General features: G+C 45.0%; 1 protein-coding gene across 2 annotated transcripts; it reads left to right on the forward strand.

Annotated features, from left to right (window-relative positions):
* Nucleotides 1-577: 577 nt before the first annotated feature.
* ARR3 (arrestin 3) lies at nucleotides 578-17,975 on the forward strand (the record flags this gene model as incomplete). 2 transcript variants are annotated; one of them, XR_014543852.1, is made up of 17 exons in its annotated part: nucleotides 578-1,194; nucleotides 3,615-3,666; nucleotides 4,831-4,861; nucleotides 5,450-5,510; nucleotides 6,230-6,274; nucleotides 6,991-7,190; nucleotides 8,241-8,300; nucleotides 8,616-8,683; nucleotides 9,938-10,073; nucleotides 11,257-11,341; nucleotides 11,440-11,512; nucleotides 12,501-12,638; nucleotides 13,471-13,554; nucleotides 14,545-14,568; nucleotides 14,866-14,918; nucleotides 15,429-15,879; nucleotides 16,859-17,975. XR_014543852.1 is itself a non-coding variant. In XM_083596506.1 (15 exons), exons 2-15 carry the CDS (start codon nucleotides 3,650-3,652, stop codon nucleotides 14,924-14,926), a joined length of 1,083 nt encoding a protein of 360 aa, XP_083452632.1. In that variant the 5' UTR covers nucleotides 578-1,194; nucleotides 3,615-3,649. The 2 variants fall into 2 exon arrangements, 1 of the variants encoding a protein (XP_083452632.1); XM_083596506.1 differs by lacking the exons at nucleotides 15,429-15,879; nucleotides 16,859-17,975 and having other exon boundaries at nucleotides 14,866-14,926.
* Between the last annotated feature and the right edge of the window lie 907 nt (nucleotides 17,976-18,882).

Consider the following 18,882-nt stretch of genomic DNA (forward strand, 5'->3'; position numbering starts at 1 on the left):
TTCCATAAACCAGGGGGCTCAACACGCAAGTCTGGTAGACCTTATACAACAGGTGAAAGCGAAAAGATGAAATACAAAACTATAAAATAGGCACATAGAATGAATACAGTTTATTAATATTAATTATTATTAATTGTGATGCTTTTATATTCCACCTTTCCCTCCAAGGAGCTCAAAGTGACAAGTCCATTGTTCTCCCCCTTCACATTTAATCTCCACAATAACCCTAGGCTGAAAGGCAATGACTGGCCCTCATTGTCACACCCAATGAACTTTGTGTCCAAATAGGGATCCAAACCCTGTTTTGACATTCTAACCACTATGCTGCACTGTACAGTTACATATGAGAGGAAGCAACAAAATCCAAGCAAATATGATCAGCATTATCTCCTTATTCCAGATTTGCCAGGCTTGTGACAAGGGTTGTCTTGAAAATGATGTTCGGCTGCATTATATGCCAAAAAGGAATGCCAAATCATATGAAAAGTGTCTGGAGGTTTTAGTGCTCACTGAAATCTCAAATTATGTGTCATTTCCCCCCACCACAGCTCTGTTCTAGAGCAAGTGGTACCAAGTGTCCAGTGCAATATTTCCCATTGTTGCAATGGCTCTTTGAGGTACCCAGCCGTCAGATAAGACCTGTTCTTTTGACATAGGCATCATAACTAATATTCGGTTACATTAATTTTGGACAACTATAGTTCAGGAATATTTATCATTCCTATCAATATTAAATCCCCCAAATCTTGCACCCGCGTACGTCCCCACCATAAATTAGAATATCCACCACGTTTATTGCATTCCCTCTGGCAATTAAGTGATATAGAAGAGAACATTTTGGCCATTTTCAAAGAAGGGTGATGCCATCTGTATAGTAAGAACACCCACATCGATGGCTTGATCTCAGGCACCGTTGTGCCTGGCTAATCTTGGTGCTTGAGCCTGCTTCCTCAATCCCTGTAATCGTCTTCCCAAAGAAAACGTATTTATAGCCCACTCTGTTACTCAACCAGAGTCCCCTTAACTAATAGTCTAATAGGATTCTGGCCTCAAAAATAAGCACACACTTTACACCCCCAATGAATGGAGGAGGGACCACAATGGGGTTATAAAAAGCCCCGGTGCAATAGTCAGAAGCCTTCCAGGATTGGTGCAAAGAGGTGTGTGGACCTCAAGAGACTCTCCTGATTTCAGGTAAGGCATCTTGGATGGACCTTCTTTTTCTTTTACTGCAGTGACCAGCAGAGCTCAGAGGAATTTAGGGGGTGCCTCTCTCTGAGTACTAAAAGCTAAACTAGATGAATATATCTGGCACCAGAAAATTATTTTTTAAAAAAGTTTGATTGTTTCATTTTATAATGTCTATAAACAGAGAGAATAATTGTAACGATAGATGACAAATAAAAGATTAAATGGTAAAAGTTGAGAAAGGTAAAGGACCCCTGGACAGTTAAGTCCAGTCAAAGGCGACCATGGGGTGCGGTGCTCATCTCGCTTTTCAGCTGGCATATAGGCACCAGAAGGTGATTGACTGATTCCTTGACTGATAGATAGATAAATAGGTAAATAGATGATAGATAGAGGAAGATGATAGATGATAGATAGATAGATAGATAGATAGATAGATAATAGATGATTAATAGCTAGACTAGCTGACCAATAGACCAATAGATAGAAAGTGAGACAAATAGACAGATAGACGAACAGGTGATAGATAGACTGACAAGATAGATACATAGAATGTCTGTCAAATATGTATAGACAAACAGACATGCCTAACAGACAGTAGAGATAGATGATAGATAATGATAGATGATAGATGATAGATGATAGATAGATGATAGATAGATAGATAGATAGATAGATAGATGATAGATAGATAGATGATAGATAGATAGATGATAGATAGATGATAGATAGATAGATAGATAGATAGATAGATAGATGATAGATAGATAGATGATAGATGATAGATGATAGATGATAGATGATAGATGATAGATGATAGATGATAGATGATAGATAGATAGATAGATGATAGATAGATATAGATAGATAGATAGATATAGACTGTCAGATAGATGATTGATTGGCAGACCGACAGACAGCCAGACAGCCAGACAGCCAGACAAAGGCTTATGAAAGTTTCTTTGTGAAAAGAAAATGAAAGTTCTTTTGCACCTCCAAGTCGCTGACATACTTTGGTCTATATTAAAGTTAGAAATATTTTTTAAAATCATTATTACCTTAGAGTTTTAAGGTTGATAGTATCCAAGCCCCTTGTGAGAGGGTAGGACTGCCTTCTATAAAATAATGCTCACTATACCATCAATAACCGCACTGTAAGCTATTCGTTTTTTCAGAGTTCGGAATTTCAGCGCAGACTACATTGAAATGGTCAATGGCAATGCACAGCTGCTTTGCCAGTGTTGAGGGATGTCTTTGTTGTAGCTGCATAAATGGGCCCCTTGTTGTGACACCTGCTAGTGGGCTCCCAGCTTGTTAGGATTGACCTGCTTAAAGAGCTGGGCTCATCCCTGTTAATCTTGCAGAAACTCTACTGATTAAAGATATATACTTACTCTTTAATTCCCAGGTTAAAGTTGGGCACCTCAAATACAGACACAACAGTCCATGTGAAAAGGATCTCAGGGTCTTAGCAGGCTACAAACTTAGCATGAGCCAACCATGTGATGTAACCGTGCTAATGCAGTTCAAGGCTACATCAGCAGAACATTCTACACTTTGGCAGGAATAACCAAATGCGCAGCCAAATGTTAAGGGGCACCCCATAGGAAGAGATGAGTAAAGGATCTAGCGGTCTGAGTAGGCAGCAAGCTTAGCTTGAGGCAACAGTGTAGTGCAGCAGCAAAAAAAGCTAATGCCATTCTAGGCAGCATCAAGAAAAGTTGAGTGTCCAAATCAAGGAAAGTAATAGACCTGCTTTGCCTTGGTCAGACCTCAAATGAAGACCTGTGTCCAGTTTTGGGTACCACAATTTAAGAAGGATATTGGCCAGCTAGAGGGTGTGCAAAGGAGGGTGACCAAGATGATCAAGGGTCTGGAAACCAAACCTTGTGAGGAACGGTGGAGGGAATTGAGTATGTTTGGCCTGGAGAAGAGAAGACGGAGAGGAGATATGATACTCACCTTCAAATATCTGAAGGGCTTTCACATGGAAGATGGAGCAAGCTTGTTTCCTTTTGGTCCAGAGGGAAGGACCCAAACCAATGGCTTCGAAGGACAAGAAAAGTGATTCCGGCTAAAACTTAGGAAGAACTTTCTGGTGGTAAGAACTTTTCAACAGTGGAATGAACAACCTCTGAAGGTGGCAGACTCTTCTTCACTGGAGATTTTAAAGCAGAGGTTGGATGGCCATCTCTAAGGGATTATTGAGCTGTGATTCCTGCATTGCAGTGGGTTGAACTAGATGACCCTTGGGGTCCCTTCCAACTCTACATTTCTATGATTCTATAACGTAGGACTCTGCGGACAGGGAAGCAGGATGCAAGTGGAGGAGGCAAATCCCTTTTTTTGTCCTGTGGCACTAAAAAGGCTAAGGGCAATCCTTCCTTTGCCATACAGCTAACTTAGCCTTTCGATTTCTTCCACAGTTCTGCTTCTGCTGCTTCTGCTACACTAATTGGATATGGCTGATGGGTCAAAGTAAGTCAACTTTTGCCTGCTAGATGTGAAAAGACCAAGCTCATTTGGGCTCATTTTCACCCCATCAGACTCACCTTGGACCCAGTAGGATGGTGGAGGGGGTGCCCCAACTTGGATCTCACCTATGTTTAGCTTTTCACCCAGGAGAAGATCCCAGGCTCAGTCCCTACTGGCATTTCCAGGTGGGGCTAGGAGAGACTACCCCCCCGAAGCCCTGAATTGCTCCTGCCAGTCAATGTAGACAACACTAAGGTACATGTAGTGATGGGTCTTACTCACAGAAAGAAAGCAGCTTCTGATGTTGCTCTTTCAGTCAGGCCTTTTACACAGAGCCGCGAGGACTGGAATCTTATGGCACTTTGAAGGAGAGGACTGTCGCTCAGTGGGAAAGATAATCCCCAGGCAGGCCTAGGAAAATCCTTGGCCTGAAACTTTGGAGAGCCATTGCTGCCAGTCAATGCAGACAATACTGAACCGGGTGGAGCAATAGTCTGAATCACTATAAGTCAGCTTCCCAGGGGCCCTTGCATGCAGAATGCCTGAGGTTCAATCCCTGATGGCATCTCCAGGGAGGGTTGGGATAGAGCCCTGCCTGAAACCCTGGAGAGGAGCTGCCGGTCAGTGTAGACAATAGTGAGCTAGATGGACCAATGGTGTAAGGCAGTGCCCTATGTTCTTTTTCCAAACAAAAAACAACAACCATTAATTAATTTATTCTATTCATCTTGAGCAGACATTTCTCAAGAAATCCCATGCAAACATACACACTCATACACGCTCAGAGTATGTATTTCGGCAGCCTCCAAACAAAAGCACCCTATTGCACTTGCTGACATTCTTCTGGTCACAGAACCTTAGGGTTGCAAGGACTCCAGAGGGCCATCTAGTCCAACCTCTGTTTGCTAGGTTTCATTTAAAATCAGGCAGACAAAAATGGTGTTGCAGGGGGGTTGAGCTAGATGACCCCTTCGAACTCTATACTTCTAGGACTTCTATAACTGTTGTTCTACCAAAGAAGTTGGTCTTCTGCTGTCTCCTTTCTGTTCATTAGCCTTAGCCCGAATATCTTGATTAGAGAAATATATGCAGCACAGTACTTAATGGAATACTTTATTTTTAAAAAATGGTTTGAGTTCATTCCCTTCCCTATACTTTTGTTGGCAGAGTATACAAGAAGACCTGCCCCAATGGAAAGGTAAGACCACCGTGCAAATATGTATTATTTTATTCTTGCATTGCAGGGGGTTGGGTCTCTTCCAACCAGGGGTGCCAACCTGAATAAAATATTGTGGGGGCCCAGGTGAGCCCCACCCCACCCTGCATAATTGATCACATGACACAGTGCCCACACACCATTTGAATGGGAATGCCCATCAACTTTGCGGGAGTCTGGCCCTCTCAAATATTTTATAGTGGGGGCTGACACCCCCATGGCACCTAGGAGTCGGCTCCTGTGCTTCCAACTCTCTGATTCACTGATTCTGAAATCGATGTGCCATAAACAAATATTTAAGCTTTGGAAGTCTTGGTAGGGGCCATCTTGGTAGCATTTCCACCCTCAGAGGCTGGGGGGGGCTTCTCTGTGTGACCCCTGAGTCCCCCTCCCCGCAAGGGGTACATCAGGCATCTTCATTGCACAGCTTCTGGAGGATGCTAAAGACACACTTCTTTGCCGTTGGGGTGTATGTTTTTAGGGCCTGCCTTATTTTGATGGCTGTAAGATGCCATAAGACTCAATTTGCTAGCTGATCAAACACTTTCCCCCCTCCTGCTGCCCATCTAGCTATCCATCTACCTGGGGAAAAGAGATTTTGTGGACCATGTGGATTCTGTGGAACCCGTTGGTGAGTGGTTTTCTTTCTATCCCCTTGAGTCATCTGGATTTCAGCTGGAAAGATGGTGGTGGTTGATGACATTGCCTGTCTACCTGATGACTTGGGGGGGGGCATTAAGCTCCAACTTGAGTACCCATCTGTCAGGGCTTTTTTTAGCTGTGATTCCTGCATTGCCGGCATGTACGTGGCCCTTGGTTCCCTTCCCAATCTACAATTCTATTGCCTGTAGATCATAGAACTCTTGCCTTGTACAAGGTTGGGCTAAGGGACGCGGTTGGCGCTGTGGGTTAAACCACAGAGCCTAGGACTTGCCGATCAGAAGGTCGGCGGTTCGAATCCCCTCGATGGGGTGAGCTCCCGTTGCTCGGTCCCTGCTCCTGCCAGCCTAGCAGTTCAAAAGCAAGTCAAAGTGCAAGTAGATAAATTGGTACCGCTCCGGTGGGAAGGTTAACAGCGTTTCCATGCGCTGCTCTGGTTCACCAGAAGCAGCTTAGTCATGCTGGCCACATGACCTGGAAGCTGTACGCCGGCTCCCTCGGCCAATAAAGCGAGATGAGCGCTGCAACCCCAGAGTCGGCCACAACTGGACCTAATGGTCAGGGGTCCCTTTACCTTTACAAGGTTGGGCTACACAACCCCTGGGGTCCCTTCCAACTCTACAATTCTATGATTCTACAATCCACCTCTCCCTCCTTGTTGATCCAATTTTCTTTTACATGTATTTGCAGATGGGATTGTCTTGGTTGACCCAGAGTACCTGAAAGACCGGAAAGGTAATTTCCTCATTTTCATGTTTTTCCAATTTTAGCTTGGGATGGAGACAACAATTTTGTAACGATTTTCATTGCAAACACAGGACTGTTTGGGAAAGACTTTATCCCAGAAATCGCTGGCTTATTTCAAGGCAACTCTGCTCAGCCATGAAACCACCTCTTCCTCCCTCCCACGCTTATTGCCTCTCGTGCTATTTAGAAGCTTACAGTGGGCAAAATGATACAAATATTGTTGTCTGCTGCTCCAAGTGCCAGTAAAGGAGATTCCAACTAAACATCAGGAAAAGCTTTCTGACAGTAAGAGCCATTTGACAGTGGAACAGACTCCCCTGTATGGTGATGGACTCTCCCTTCATTGGAGGTTTTAAACTGAGGTTGGATGCCCATTGGACGCCAGGGATTCTTGTAGCTCTGATTCCTGCATTGCATGAGGTTGGACTAGATGACTCTTGGGGTTCCTTCCAACTCTACAATTCTGTGGTTCTTCCTCTGTTAGATTGTATGGTTAATCTTCAAATGAAAACACACACATAGCACATTAGACCTGCTCCTGTACGAATCCTGTTCTAGATTTAATTTACAATCTGAATTCAGAAACTTTCTCCAAACTAACCATCATCTCTCTTCCCCCTGCCCCTGCTGTCCTTTCTCAACTCCCATCTCCCCATGTCTTCCTTCTCTTTTCCTCTCCCCATCCTGCTGCCCCTCCCCCACAGTGTATGTGACACTGACCTGTGCATTCCGCTATGGCCGCGACGACCTGGACGTTATTGGGCTCACCTTCCGGAAGGACATCTATGTCCTCACTGCCCAGATGTACCCCCCTGTGCCTGACCAGGCCCCCAAGACACTTACTCCTTTGCAGGAAAAGCTGATGAAAAAGCTGGGGGAACATGCTTACCCCTTCACCTTTGAGGTACACCTTTGACGCATCTTCCTCTTCCCTGTGCAAGACCCCCATCTTTCCCCCCTCAATGGAGTCATTGTTTTTATATCCTAAAAACATGATTATATGTATACATAAATACATAAGAAGAGCACTGCTGGATCAGGCCAAAAGGGGCCCACCTGGTCTATCAACCTGTTGTCACATTGGCCTCTTTTGGGAAACCAGCACTGCCTCTTAGGCTAACAAACTTCACCTCACAGGGTTGTTGTGAGACAGGCGGAGAACCATATATGCCAACATGGGTTCCTTGGGAGGAAAGGTGAATGTGGGAAAAGCCCTGCTGGGTCAGGCCAGGGGCCCACCTAGACTCCAGCCTCTTCTTCTCACAGTGGCCAACCAGGTGCCCCAAAGGGAATACCTCAAGCAGGATCTGAGCACAAGAGCCCTCTCCCCTCCTAGGGTTTCCAGCAACTGGCATTCAGAAGCATTGCTGCCTCCAACTGTGGTGGCAGAGCATAGCTATTGTGGCTAATTGCCATCAGTAGCGCTCCATGAATTTGTCCAATCCAGGTTGGTGACCATCGCTGTCACCTGCAGGAGGAAATTCCTTCCTTTAATCTGTCCTGAAACTTCCAACATTCAGCTTCACTGGATGCTCACGACTTCTAGCATTATGAGAGGGAGAAGAACTTTTCTCTATCCACTTTCTCCATGTCATGTACCAGTTTATAAACTTCAATTATGTCCCCTCTTACTTGCCTTTTCTCCAAACTGAAAGGTCCCAAACACTGCAACCTTCCCTCATAGGGGAGTCGCTCCACCCCCTTGATCAGCTGAGGTACCCTCTTTTGCACCTTTTTCAACTCTACGACCTCCTTTTTGAGGAGAGGCAACCAGGGTTGTACACAGTATATTCCAAATGTGGAATATTCCAAATGTGGACTGTAATCCTCATACTACCTCCTGTCCTGGCCAGCCTAACAAGTCATTTGGGACAAGCAGCTCCAGAAAAAAACCTGCTTTTTAGAAAAGCGTAGACATTAAAAGGGAATTAAATATTATTTATTTTCTCTCTAGATGGCAACCAACCTCCCCTGTTCTGTCACCCTCCAGCCAGGACCAGATGATGCTGGAAAGGTGAGCTGTGTGTGAAAGCATCCAAGAAACCTGGAAAGCGAATGGAAATTAAAGCATATCTCAATTTAGCTGTGATACCTGCACTTCAGGGGGTTGGACTAGATGACCCTCAGGAATCCCTTCCAACTGTACGATCCTATGGTTCTTTGAACCCTTTTCTATGAACCCCGATGGGATGGCTTTCTGTCCTCAAAACCATGAGCGTTTTAAGGCACTTCAGGACTTGGTTGTGTTTGTATCAAGAATTGTAATTAGTAGTCCAGAGGAATGACCCACCCTTAATCTCTAACCAACTTTCTTCTGCATTTTCCTCAGTCTTGTGGGGTCGACTTTGAGGTCAAAGGATTCTGTGCTGAAAACCTGGAGGAGAAAATTCACAAGAGGTAACCCCAGCATAAGTTTCAACAGTTACTCATTTATTCAAAGCATTTTTAGTTTGCTCTTCAGCTGAAAATAAATGATGCAAAGAACAGAATGACTGGCTGGAGGGCCATTTAGCTGGGGGTTCCTGCATTGCAGGGGGCTGGATCAGAGGACCCTTGGTGTCCCTTCCAACATTGCAGTTCTATGATTCTAGGAAAAGGCTCTGAAATCCACTTATGTAAAACCAACAAGGAAAATAAGACAGTTTGCAATCTATTATTGTAATCTATTATTATTATTCACTGCATTTATGTCCCAACTTTTTCTCCAGGGAGCTCAAGGTTGTGTCCATAGTTCTCCTCCCCGTCCCTCCCCTCCCCATTTTTTTTGCTCACAACAGCCCTATGAGGTAGATGAAGCTGAAAGACAGCGGCTGACTCCCAAGGTCACCCAGTGAGCTTCCTGGCCAAGTGGTGGGGGATTTGAACCTGGCTCTCCCAGGTCCTTACCCAGCACACTAACCACTCCACCACACTGATTCTCTAGCAATATAGATTATATATATTTATATGTTTTATGGGCAGGGACGCGGGTGGAGCTGTGGGTTAAACCACAGAGCCTAGGACTTGCTGATCAGAAGGTCGGCGGTTCGAATCCCCGCGACGGGTGAGCTCCCGTTGCTCGGTCCCTGCTCCTGCCAGCCTAGCAGTTCAAAAGCAAGTCAAAGTGCAAGTAGATAAATAGGTACCGCTCCGGCGGGAAGGTAAAAGGCATTTCCGTGCGCTGCTCTGGTTCACCAGAAGCGGCTTTGTCATGCTGGCCACATGACCCGGAAGCTGTACGCTGGCTCCCCCGGCCAATAAAGCGAGATGAGCGCCGCAACCCCAGAGTCGGTCACGACTGGACCTAATGGTCAGGGGTCCCTTTACCTTTTACATATGTTAGGAACCCTTGCTGGAAGCCACAGGAAGGGAGAATTGCTCTTGTGCTTGGATCCTGTTTGGAGGCTTCCCACTGGGGCATCTGGTCAACCCCTGTGATGACAGGATACTGGGCCCCTTTTGGCCTCTTCTTAATTTCTACTGAACTTGGAGGGAGGATTTCTGGAATTGATGAAAGCACCTGCCTCCCACTAGCTTCTTCTTGGAAGAGCTGGATGCAATTTCTGCATTGCAGAGAGTTGGCTTAGATGACCCTTGGAGTCTCTTCCAGCTCTGCAGTTCTATGGAAGAGGTAAATGCCTCTCTCAAATAACACACGTCTTCTCTGTGCAGAAATTCGGTGAGGCTGGTGATTCGGAAGGTCCAGTTTGCACCTGCCCAGACAGGCCCAGCCCCAAAGTCGGAGACGACCAGGCAGTTCATGATGTCGGATAAGCCTTTGCACCTGGAGGCCTCTCTGGATAAGGAGGTGCGTGTTGCGTGTTGGTCTTTTGAGGCATTCTCTCCCCTCCACCAAGTCTCTCTGCTCCGGGGGGGCCCCACGCCTAGTGAGACATTATTGACCCTTTAAGTGAGCCAAAAATGTGAAGCAGCTGCAAAAAACAAAACAAAAACAAAACCTAATGCAGTTCTAAACTGCATCAACAGAAGTCTAAACCAAGGGAAGTCATAGTACCTTCCACTTCTACAAATCCATTGCTTAACCACGCCTTGATTTGCAGTCAGTTAATTTGGCCAAACATGTGGCCTTTCTGCTCAATTTCGTCATTTATTTATTTATTTCAAAAAAAATTATACACCTCTGGGATGTTTTTTTAAAAAACAACAACAGCACACCCTTCAGAGCAGTTCATGAAAAAGATAAAACAATAAATTTTAATCAGTAAAAGCAACTCTATAAAACATTCAGAAGATAAAACCAGCAATTAAGTAAAAACAGATTAAAGCAGACATCAACATTCTAAACATGTGGACATGCTTGCCTAAGCAAAACGGTTTTTAGCAGGTGCTGAAAAGGGTACAGTGAAGGTGCTTTCATGATGTCAATAGGCAGGAAGTTCCAGAGTTAAAGTGCTGCCACACTAAAAGACCAATGTCTTACAAATGAAGAACAGGGATTAGGTGGCAACTCTAACAGTGCCAATTATGCAGACAGAAGCAGTTGAGTGGGCATATACATGAGGTAAAGTAGGCATCCCCAACCTTTGGCCCTCCAGATGTTTTGGACTACAGTTCCCATCATCCCGGACCACTGGTCCTGTTAGCTAGGGATCATGGGAGTTGTAGGCCAAAACAACTGGAGGGCCACAGGTTGGGGATGCCTGTGGTAAAGTGATATTGCAGGTAAACTGGTTCCATGCTGTTAAGGGCTTTGCACATTAACAGCAACACCTTGAACTTGGCCCCATAGCAAACGAGCAGCCAGTGCAGATCTCTGAGCACAGGGGTTATATTCTGGCAAGGCCTTGCTCTCATAAGCAATTATATTGCAGCATTCTGCAATGACTTTAGCAGTAATCCAGTCATCACAAGATGTAGTACGCGAAATGGTGCAGGAGATGGTTGCGGAAATAGTTGTGAGTCCAGGAGAAGATTGGGATTTCCTTCCCTTCTTTTTCTCCATCTTCAGCAACAACCCCCTGTCGTTTCAGATTTATTACCATGGAGATCCAATTGGCGTTAATGTCAACATCAACAACACCACCAACAAGATTGTGAAGAAGATCAAAATAACAGGTAAGGGCACCAATAGAACCCTGCTTTGCCCTTCCAACTCTACAATTCTATGATTCAGTTATCACTTCAATAATTTCTTTCTCTCTCTCTCCGTTTAGTTGAGCAAGTCACAGATGTGGTTCTATATTCGCTGGACAAATACACCAAGGCTGTGTGTTCAGAGGAGTTCATGTAAGCACACAAATCTCTAACCAGACCAGTGTGTCTTTGCACAGATGTCTTCAACTTGTGCAAGGTCTTGGGTCTTTGTGAGAAAAATCTGGATCAGTGCCCCCCAAAAAAGAATTGATGATGAGGCACAGAGGAAGTCAGTCTCTTCTTTTGTTTTAATTCTGTCCCAGGACCATTTTCACACCCATTGTGAAAATGCTAACTTCTCTCAGAAATGTCTGAGGAGTTCAACTTTTCCTGTGTTTAATTTGTGTACTTACACATGGATATGAGTCTAACACTTCACTCCACATAATGACGTTCCTTTTCACTGGAGAGAGGGGGTGGGTGGGAAGACAGATGAGCCTATCTTGCAAGAGGGTTGTACTAGAGCTGTGTGCAAAATGAGCTCTTGAAATTCTCCACCCTAATTCTTATTATTTTTGTGGGGTGGGTGGGGGGGGAGAGAAAAATTCTTCTACAACTTTTTGGGGATGGGTCTCATTGTTCAGAATGTGGGATGGAAGGGCACACCAGTTTCAAATTTCCCCTAACTCTCATCTTTTTCAATCTGAAATCTGACTTTCTGTATTTAAATACAGTGGTACCTCGGTTTAAGAACAGTCCTGTTTACGAACTATTCAGTTTACGAACTCCGCAAAACCAAAAGTAGTGTCGCGGTTTGCGAACTTTACCTCAGTCTAAGAATGGAATCCGAATGGTGGAAGGGCACAGGCAGCAGGAGGCCTCATTAGGGAAAGCGTGCCTTAGTTTAAGAACGGATTCAGATTAAGAACAGACTTCTGGAAAGGATTAAGTTTGTAAACCACTGTAACAACAAAAAATCCTTAGATGTGATTCCTCCATTGGACTAGATGAGCCTTAGGGATCCTTTCCAACTCTACAGTTCTATGATTCCATGATTCTAAGATTTTTGAGGTGTGGTGTGTGGTTTTAAATTGAGGAAAGGTAGGCTCCTTTAACCTCCTCCATTGCTGTCCTTCTGCAGGGAGAACGTGGCTGCCAACTCCACCTTCTCCAAAAAATACAGCATCACCCCCAGCTTGAACAACAACCGGGAGAAGCGGGGTCTGGCCCTGGATGGGAAGCTCAAGCATGAGGACACCAACCTGGCCTCCACCACCGTGTAAGTCTGGACCCTGAGGAGCATACTGGAAGCCAGAGAGGGGCAGGGAATTGAGAGAGAAACTGATTCCTTTTCTGTGTTGCCCATTCTCTGCAGTGTGAGGCTGTCACCAACCTTTTGGGGCCCAGAGAAACACTTGTGTGGTGGTTAGAGTGCCTGACAAGGGCCTGGGAGACCAGAGTTCAATTCCTCACTTGGCCAGGCAGCTCACTGTGCGTCCTTAGGGAGGGGCAGTCACTGCCTCTAAGCCCAGCTTCCCTCACAGGGTTGTTGGAGGGGGGATTAAATGAAAACGGGGAGAACTATGGTTGCCACCTTGAGTTCCTTAGAGAAAAAGGCAGAATAGAAATGCAACAGATAAATAAATAAATACAAAATATTGGTTAAAAAAGGCTTCTTCCAAGCCACATTTTAGCAGAGTGGCAGGGCCCTGAGAGCACCTTGAAAGGCCTCTGCAGATGCACCCGTGGGTGCCACATTGACAAACCATGCTCTTGACGACCACTAACCTGGGCGGCTTCAAAAGAGGAGTGTACAAACTCATGGGAAAAGGGCTACTGATGTTACTAGCCACAATGGCTATGTTCTACCTGTATAGTTGGAGGAAGAAATTTTTCTGGATTCGAGTTGCGGGAAGCCACAGGAGGGGAGAATTGCTCTTGTGCCCGGATCCTGCTTGTGGGTTTCCCATAGTGGACATCTGTTCCCCACTGTGAGAAGACAATGCTGGATTAGATGGGCCACTGGCCTGATCCTCCAGGCTCTTCTTGTGTTCTGATATTCTTGTCTATGGTGACTCCTGTTTGAATGTCTCCTGTTTTTCCTCCCTTAGTCTGAGACCTGGGATGGACAAGGAGGTTCTTGGGATCCTGGTTTCCTACACAGTGAAAGTCAACCTGATGGTATCCAGAGGAGGGTGAGGATGTTTTCTATGGGAGGAACTATCATTTCTGGGTTATGTTGCCTTGTTATTCTGTCCTGCTCAGTCTTGGCCTAGCCTGGTCAGGGAGAATTTTTTTTGGAAATTATTTGATTTCCTCTCTCCCTTTGGGAATGTTGCATTTCTGAAGAGATATGAGGATGCACCCTATAAAGGACACATTTTATTGGCTCAACCCTGTAAGGAAAGGCTGCAGCATTGGGGGCTTACTAGTTTATAGATAATGTGAGTGAGAGGCAATATGATGTAAGTTTATAGAAATATGTCTAGCATGGAGAAAGCAGAGAGAGAAAGGTTTTTGTCCCAGAACTCGTGGACATCCAGTGAAGCCAAATGCTGCAAGGCTTTAAAAGAGGATTAGACAAATTCATGGCGGAAGAAAAGGGCTATTGATGGCTACTGGTCATAATGGCTATGCTCTTGCTCCACAGCTGGAAACAGCAATGCAGTGGCAGATCTTGGGGTCTCAAATTTCAGCAGCACCCTGTACAACGCCCAAGTTCAGTACCCCTCCCCTTTTCACACTCCATTATAAATAATAGGTGTGGGACCCCTGAGGCTCTGCGCCCAGTGCAACCTAACCAGTCACACTCCCTTAAATCTGCCTCTGCAGAAATGCTTCTGAATGTGAGTTGCTGGAAACCACAGGAGGAAAGAAGGCCCTTGTGTTCAGATCCTGTTTGCAGGTTGCTCATTTGGGCATCCGGTTGACCACTGCGAGAAGAGGATGCTCTTCTGTGTCTCTTGAAGTCTATATAGGTCCAAACGATAGGTCCAGGCTCTGCCTTTGGTCTGTGAGTTCACATGAAGCCCTAAGCGGTGGAAAACTGGAAGCCCAAGGGGCTCCCAACAGACCCTCTGAATTGGCCTGGGTGCCCTCACACTGGGACGGGAGGGATAGCCTTCCCAATGAATGTTTCCACCTTTGTGCAGTCCTCCACCTTGAATCTCCTCTTCTCTTTGCAGCATCCTGGGAGATCTCACATCAAGGTAAGCCCCAATTTATTGACCATCAGCATCACCTCATCTGTGTGCCACTTTTCCACACTGCGCTCAAAGCGTCTCACAGCATACAAAACGAACAACAATAATTATAACGATTTAAGGGAGGGAAACGTATTATGAACAATTTGAAATAATCACAGTGTGAACAAATAGCTGTGATTCCTGCACTGCCGGGCATTGCACTGAATGTCCTTGGATGCCCCTAGAATTTTCTGCTTCTAAGCTTCTGTTTGCTCTCTGAGGCGTCTCCCATTCAGTCCTCTGTCCTCCTCTCTTTTTCAGCGATGTTGGTGTGGAGATGCCTGTGGTCCTGATGCATCCCAAACCTGACGATTGTGAGTAAAAGGCTTTGTGCAAGAGATTTGTGGGAGATATAAAAACATCCCCATGGCTTTGTCACCATTCAGAAAGACTTCTCTAAGAGTTTTTCTGAATGGAAGCACTAAGGACCTATTCCCTGACCTTCCTCCTTCTCCCTAGAATTCTCTTAGGCAGGCTGTGTACACATGACCATCATGAAACACAGCTGGGTTGTCCTTTTTCTTAATCCAGATTGAGGGTGGCTTTGGAGACAACTGCATTAAAATGCATTATTTTTTATGAAACCACTGGATGGCTAATGTTGCGTGTGAACATTTAGGGTCCCTTCCAACTCTGCAGTTCTATGATTCCCAGCCCAGCACACTGGTTGCTGAGTAAATGGAAGTGTGCACACAGCCACACATTTTGCACCCATTTCTATTTCAGGTTCTTTAGGAACAATAATGATAATTATCAATGTGACTAATCAGTGTACACCTCTCTTTTTTTTTCTTCCCTCCCTCTGATGTGTGAATCGTCAACAGCTACACCAAGGTAAGGAAAAAAACATTCCAGGGAGTGCCTGTTCAAGAGATATGAAATATCCACAAGTTCTCATATATGTGTGCCTGCAGTTCTTGACTACCGCTCAATGTATTTTGGCTGTGATTTCTGCATTGCAGTGGGTTGGAATAGATGATCCTTGGGGGGCCCTTCCAATGCCATGATTCTATGATTCTACCACTGGCGTGAATAGTTGCTGTCCTTCTGCATGCATTGAACCTCAACTGACTGCACAAACTGCATTTCACTGCCACTGGACTGTTCACTGTAAATTTGATGTCTCTGAAGATGCCCCGAGACACTTTCTTAGGCTTTGCATGTGGAGGATCTGAAAACTGACGGTTTGCCTTTTCCTTCTTTCCCCTCCCTCTTCTACCCTGCAAATGGCTCATCCTGGATATCTGCACTTACGTGTTCTGCTCTTCCAAGGAGGTAACTAGCTGTTCTTCTTTACTTCTTTGTGGGGTCACTTAAAGACAGATCCACCTGAAATGTCACCTTCTTCCCTAAAGACCCTCTTGGGTGCTGAAATCGGCAGAGGGGGCCTTCTTGATAGTCCCCTCCTCCATCAGAGATGGGGGAGTGGCCTGTCAGGTGGAGGGCCTTCTCTGTGGCAGCCCCTAAGTGAGGAACTCCATCCCTGCAGAGGCGCATCTGGCATCTTCATTGCACAGTTTCCAGAGGATGCTAGAGATGCACCTCTTTGCCTTAGCTCTTGACACTCAAGCTGCATATTTTTAGGACACTCCTTATATTGTTATTGGAAGTTGCTTTAAACACTTTTCAACGATGTGTTTTGATTTTAGGATCTTAGGGTAAAGGATGGGCAATAAAATATAAATATTAATATTTATCATTATCTATTATCAATATTAATATTCTTAACAATACTATTTTATTTATATTACTAAATACAATAATATATTGATAATAATATATAATAAAGTAATATAAACTAATAACAACAACAACAATAGCATCCGGGAAGCTGACTGAGAGAGCCTCTGGGGAACATTAGATGGGGGCTGAGGACCATAGGTGGAATAACAGATCACCACAATTGCAGGGGGTGGGGTGGAATAGATGGCCCTTGAAGGTACCTTCCAAGCTACAATTCTATGTCCTCAAAGGCAATTGGGGGGGGGGAGAGACAAGGGCACCAACCTCTGCTCCCATTGGAAGCTTCACCTTTTTCTGGAGGCAGCAATGCTTCTGCATCTCAGTTGCTGGAAGCCACGGGGGTGGCGTGGTGTGTGTGTGTGTGTGTGTGTGCTGAGATCCTGCTTGGTGGTTTCCACCAAAGAGTTATCTGGTTGGCTACTTTGAGAACAGGTTGACTGGACTAAGATGGGTCATTGGCCTGATTCAGGAAGGCTCTTCCTACATTGTTTCATTCTCTCATTTCTTCCAGTGAGGAAGATATTGTGATCGAGGAATTTGCTCGCCAAAAGCTCAAAGGGGAGAAGGACGACGAGGAAGAGAAGGAAGAAGAAGACAAAGAGAGCTAAGGGCACGACCCACCAGACGAGTGCAAGAAACCTTAGACAGCCTTCCCATGTGTCTTCCCCACCATCCCCGCAGAAACATGTTTTCTCTCTAGAGTACATATTGCATTTGTGATGTGGTAGTTTTTGCTGAGCTTGCTGCTCTCACCTTTCAAAACAAAAACCCCAAACTGCTGTGGCACTGAGTCCTCAGTCTTGCTGCTCATCCACACTTTCGCTTGACCTGCATTTTGATCATGTCGTGTACTTGAAGTCCTTCTTTATGCAGGGCATAGTTAACCTGTGGAACTCTCTTCCACAGAAGGCAGCGATAGCCACTAACTTGGATGGCTTCAAAAGAGGATTGAACAAATTCATTGGGGGAGAATATGGCTGTGATAGCTACTAGCCATGACGACTATGCTCTGCCTCCACAGCCGGAGGCAGATATGGTTCTGAATACCAGTTGCCGGAAACCACAGGGCTCTTGTGCTTGGATCCTGCTTGCTGCTTTCCCATTGGGGAATCTGGTTGGCCATTGTGAGGACAGGATAGTGGACTAGGTCGGCCATTGGCCTGATCTAGCAGGCTCTTCTGATATTCTTCTGATGATATCATGTACCAGTTTATTCTCTCAGATCCAAGAGCTTTTTACATCATTCTGGGCCTTACAAAACCCCAAGCTGACCTGCTGAACCAGATCTTCTGTAGACAAGCTGAAGAGAGGCTTTGCTTAATTCAGTGACAATTGGGTTTTTGCAAGGGCAACTAACTAGAAAATCTCTCAGACCCATAATTAACTTTTACACAATTAAAGGATTCCTACATTGCATGGCTTTGGAGTAGATGACTCCTGGAGGTCCCTTTTAGCTCCACAATTCTCCGAGCCTATGATTCTACAATCAGAATGCAGGTCAAGTGAAAGTGTGGCCAAGCCCAGACTGCCCTTGAAGGATGGAGGTTCCTGGTTTACCCATTGCAACTATTTGTTCTCTTTGTTTTTTTAAAAACAATCAAGCAGTGTATAAATTTTGTGAAATTAAAATAAACACATAAATAAAGAAATAAATAAACAAACAAACTATGTGTGTGGACATGTTTCTTTGTTGTCTAGAGAGCAGGACTGAGACACATGGGTTGAGATTGCAGTGGTGCCTGATTTTTGACTAAGTCAATCCTTCACAAATCACAACCACGAAAACATTTAACACTTTATCCTGGTACCCACATGATTTTTTTTAAGGAAACAAATTCTAAAGCACATGTAAAGTATCCAGACATTTGGCCCTCCCCCTAGAATTCATAGAATCATAGAAACTGTAGAGTTGGAAGGGTCCCCAAGGGTCATCCAATCCAACCCCCTGCACTGGAGGAATCACAGTGAAAAAATATCTGACCTAGGGCCATCCAACCTCTGCTTAAAAACCTGCAACGAAAGGGAGTCCACAACCTCCCAAGGGCATAGAGTCAAAGGACTGTAGGGTTGGAAGTGAGCTCTAAGAATAATCTAGTCCAATGTCCTGCAATTCATGGCTTTAACCAGCCTTTTGTTTCAGTCCACAATGGAGTTTTTTCTCTACTATACCAATAGTTCAGGAACTTTTACCATTTTGTAACTAAGCAACATTTTAACTGCCTGTGCAGCTTTTTCTGACTACTGTATGGAAAAGCATCTGCATCTGACTCTTGGCAAAGTAAACCATTTTATGACTTGCCAAATGTGTGGCCTCTTGTCTGCTAGAGTAGTAGAAAAGGCTGGAAAGAGCTTTTAAAAGGGGACATCCTGTATTTCCATGTTTTTCCTTGCTGCATGTTTTATGTTAGATCTCTGCAGGTGTTCTCTCACCATCTGAGATCTTTTAAACTGGAGATGCCATGGGAGTTTGAACCCAGGACCTTTTGCATGCCAAGAAGGGACTCTGCCACTGAGCTGCAGAGGCCCTTCTTAAAA

Source organism: Podarcis filfolensis (genome assembly GCF_964270895.1).
Source record: "Podarcis filfolensis genome assembly, chromosome: Z".
Classification (NCBI taxonomy): Eukaryota; Metazoa; Chordata; class Lepidosauria; order Squamata; family Lacertidae; genus Podarcis; species Podarcis filfolensis.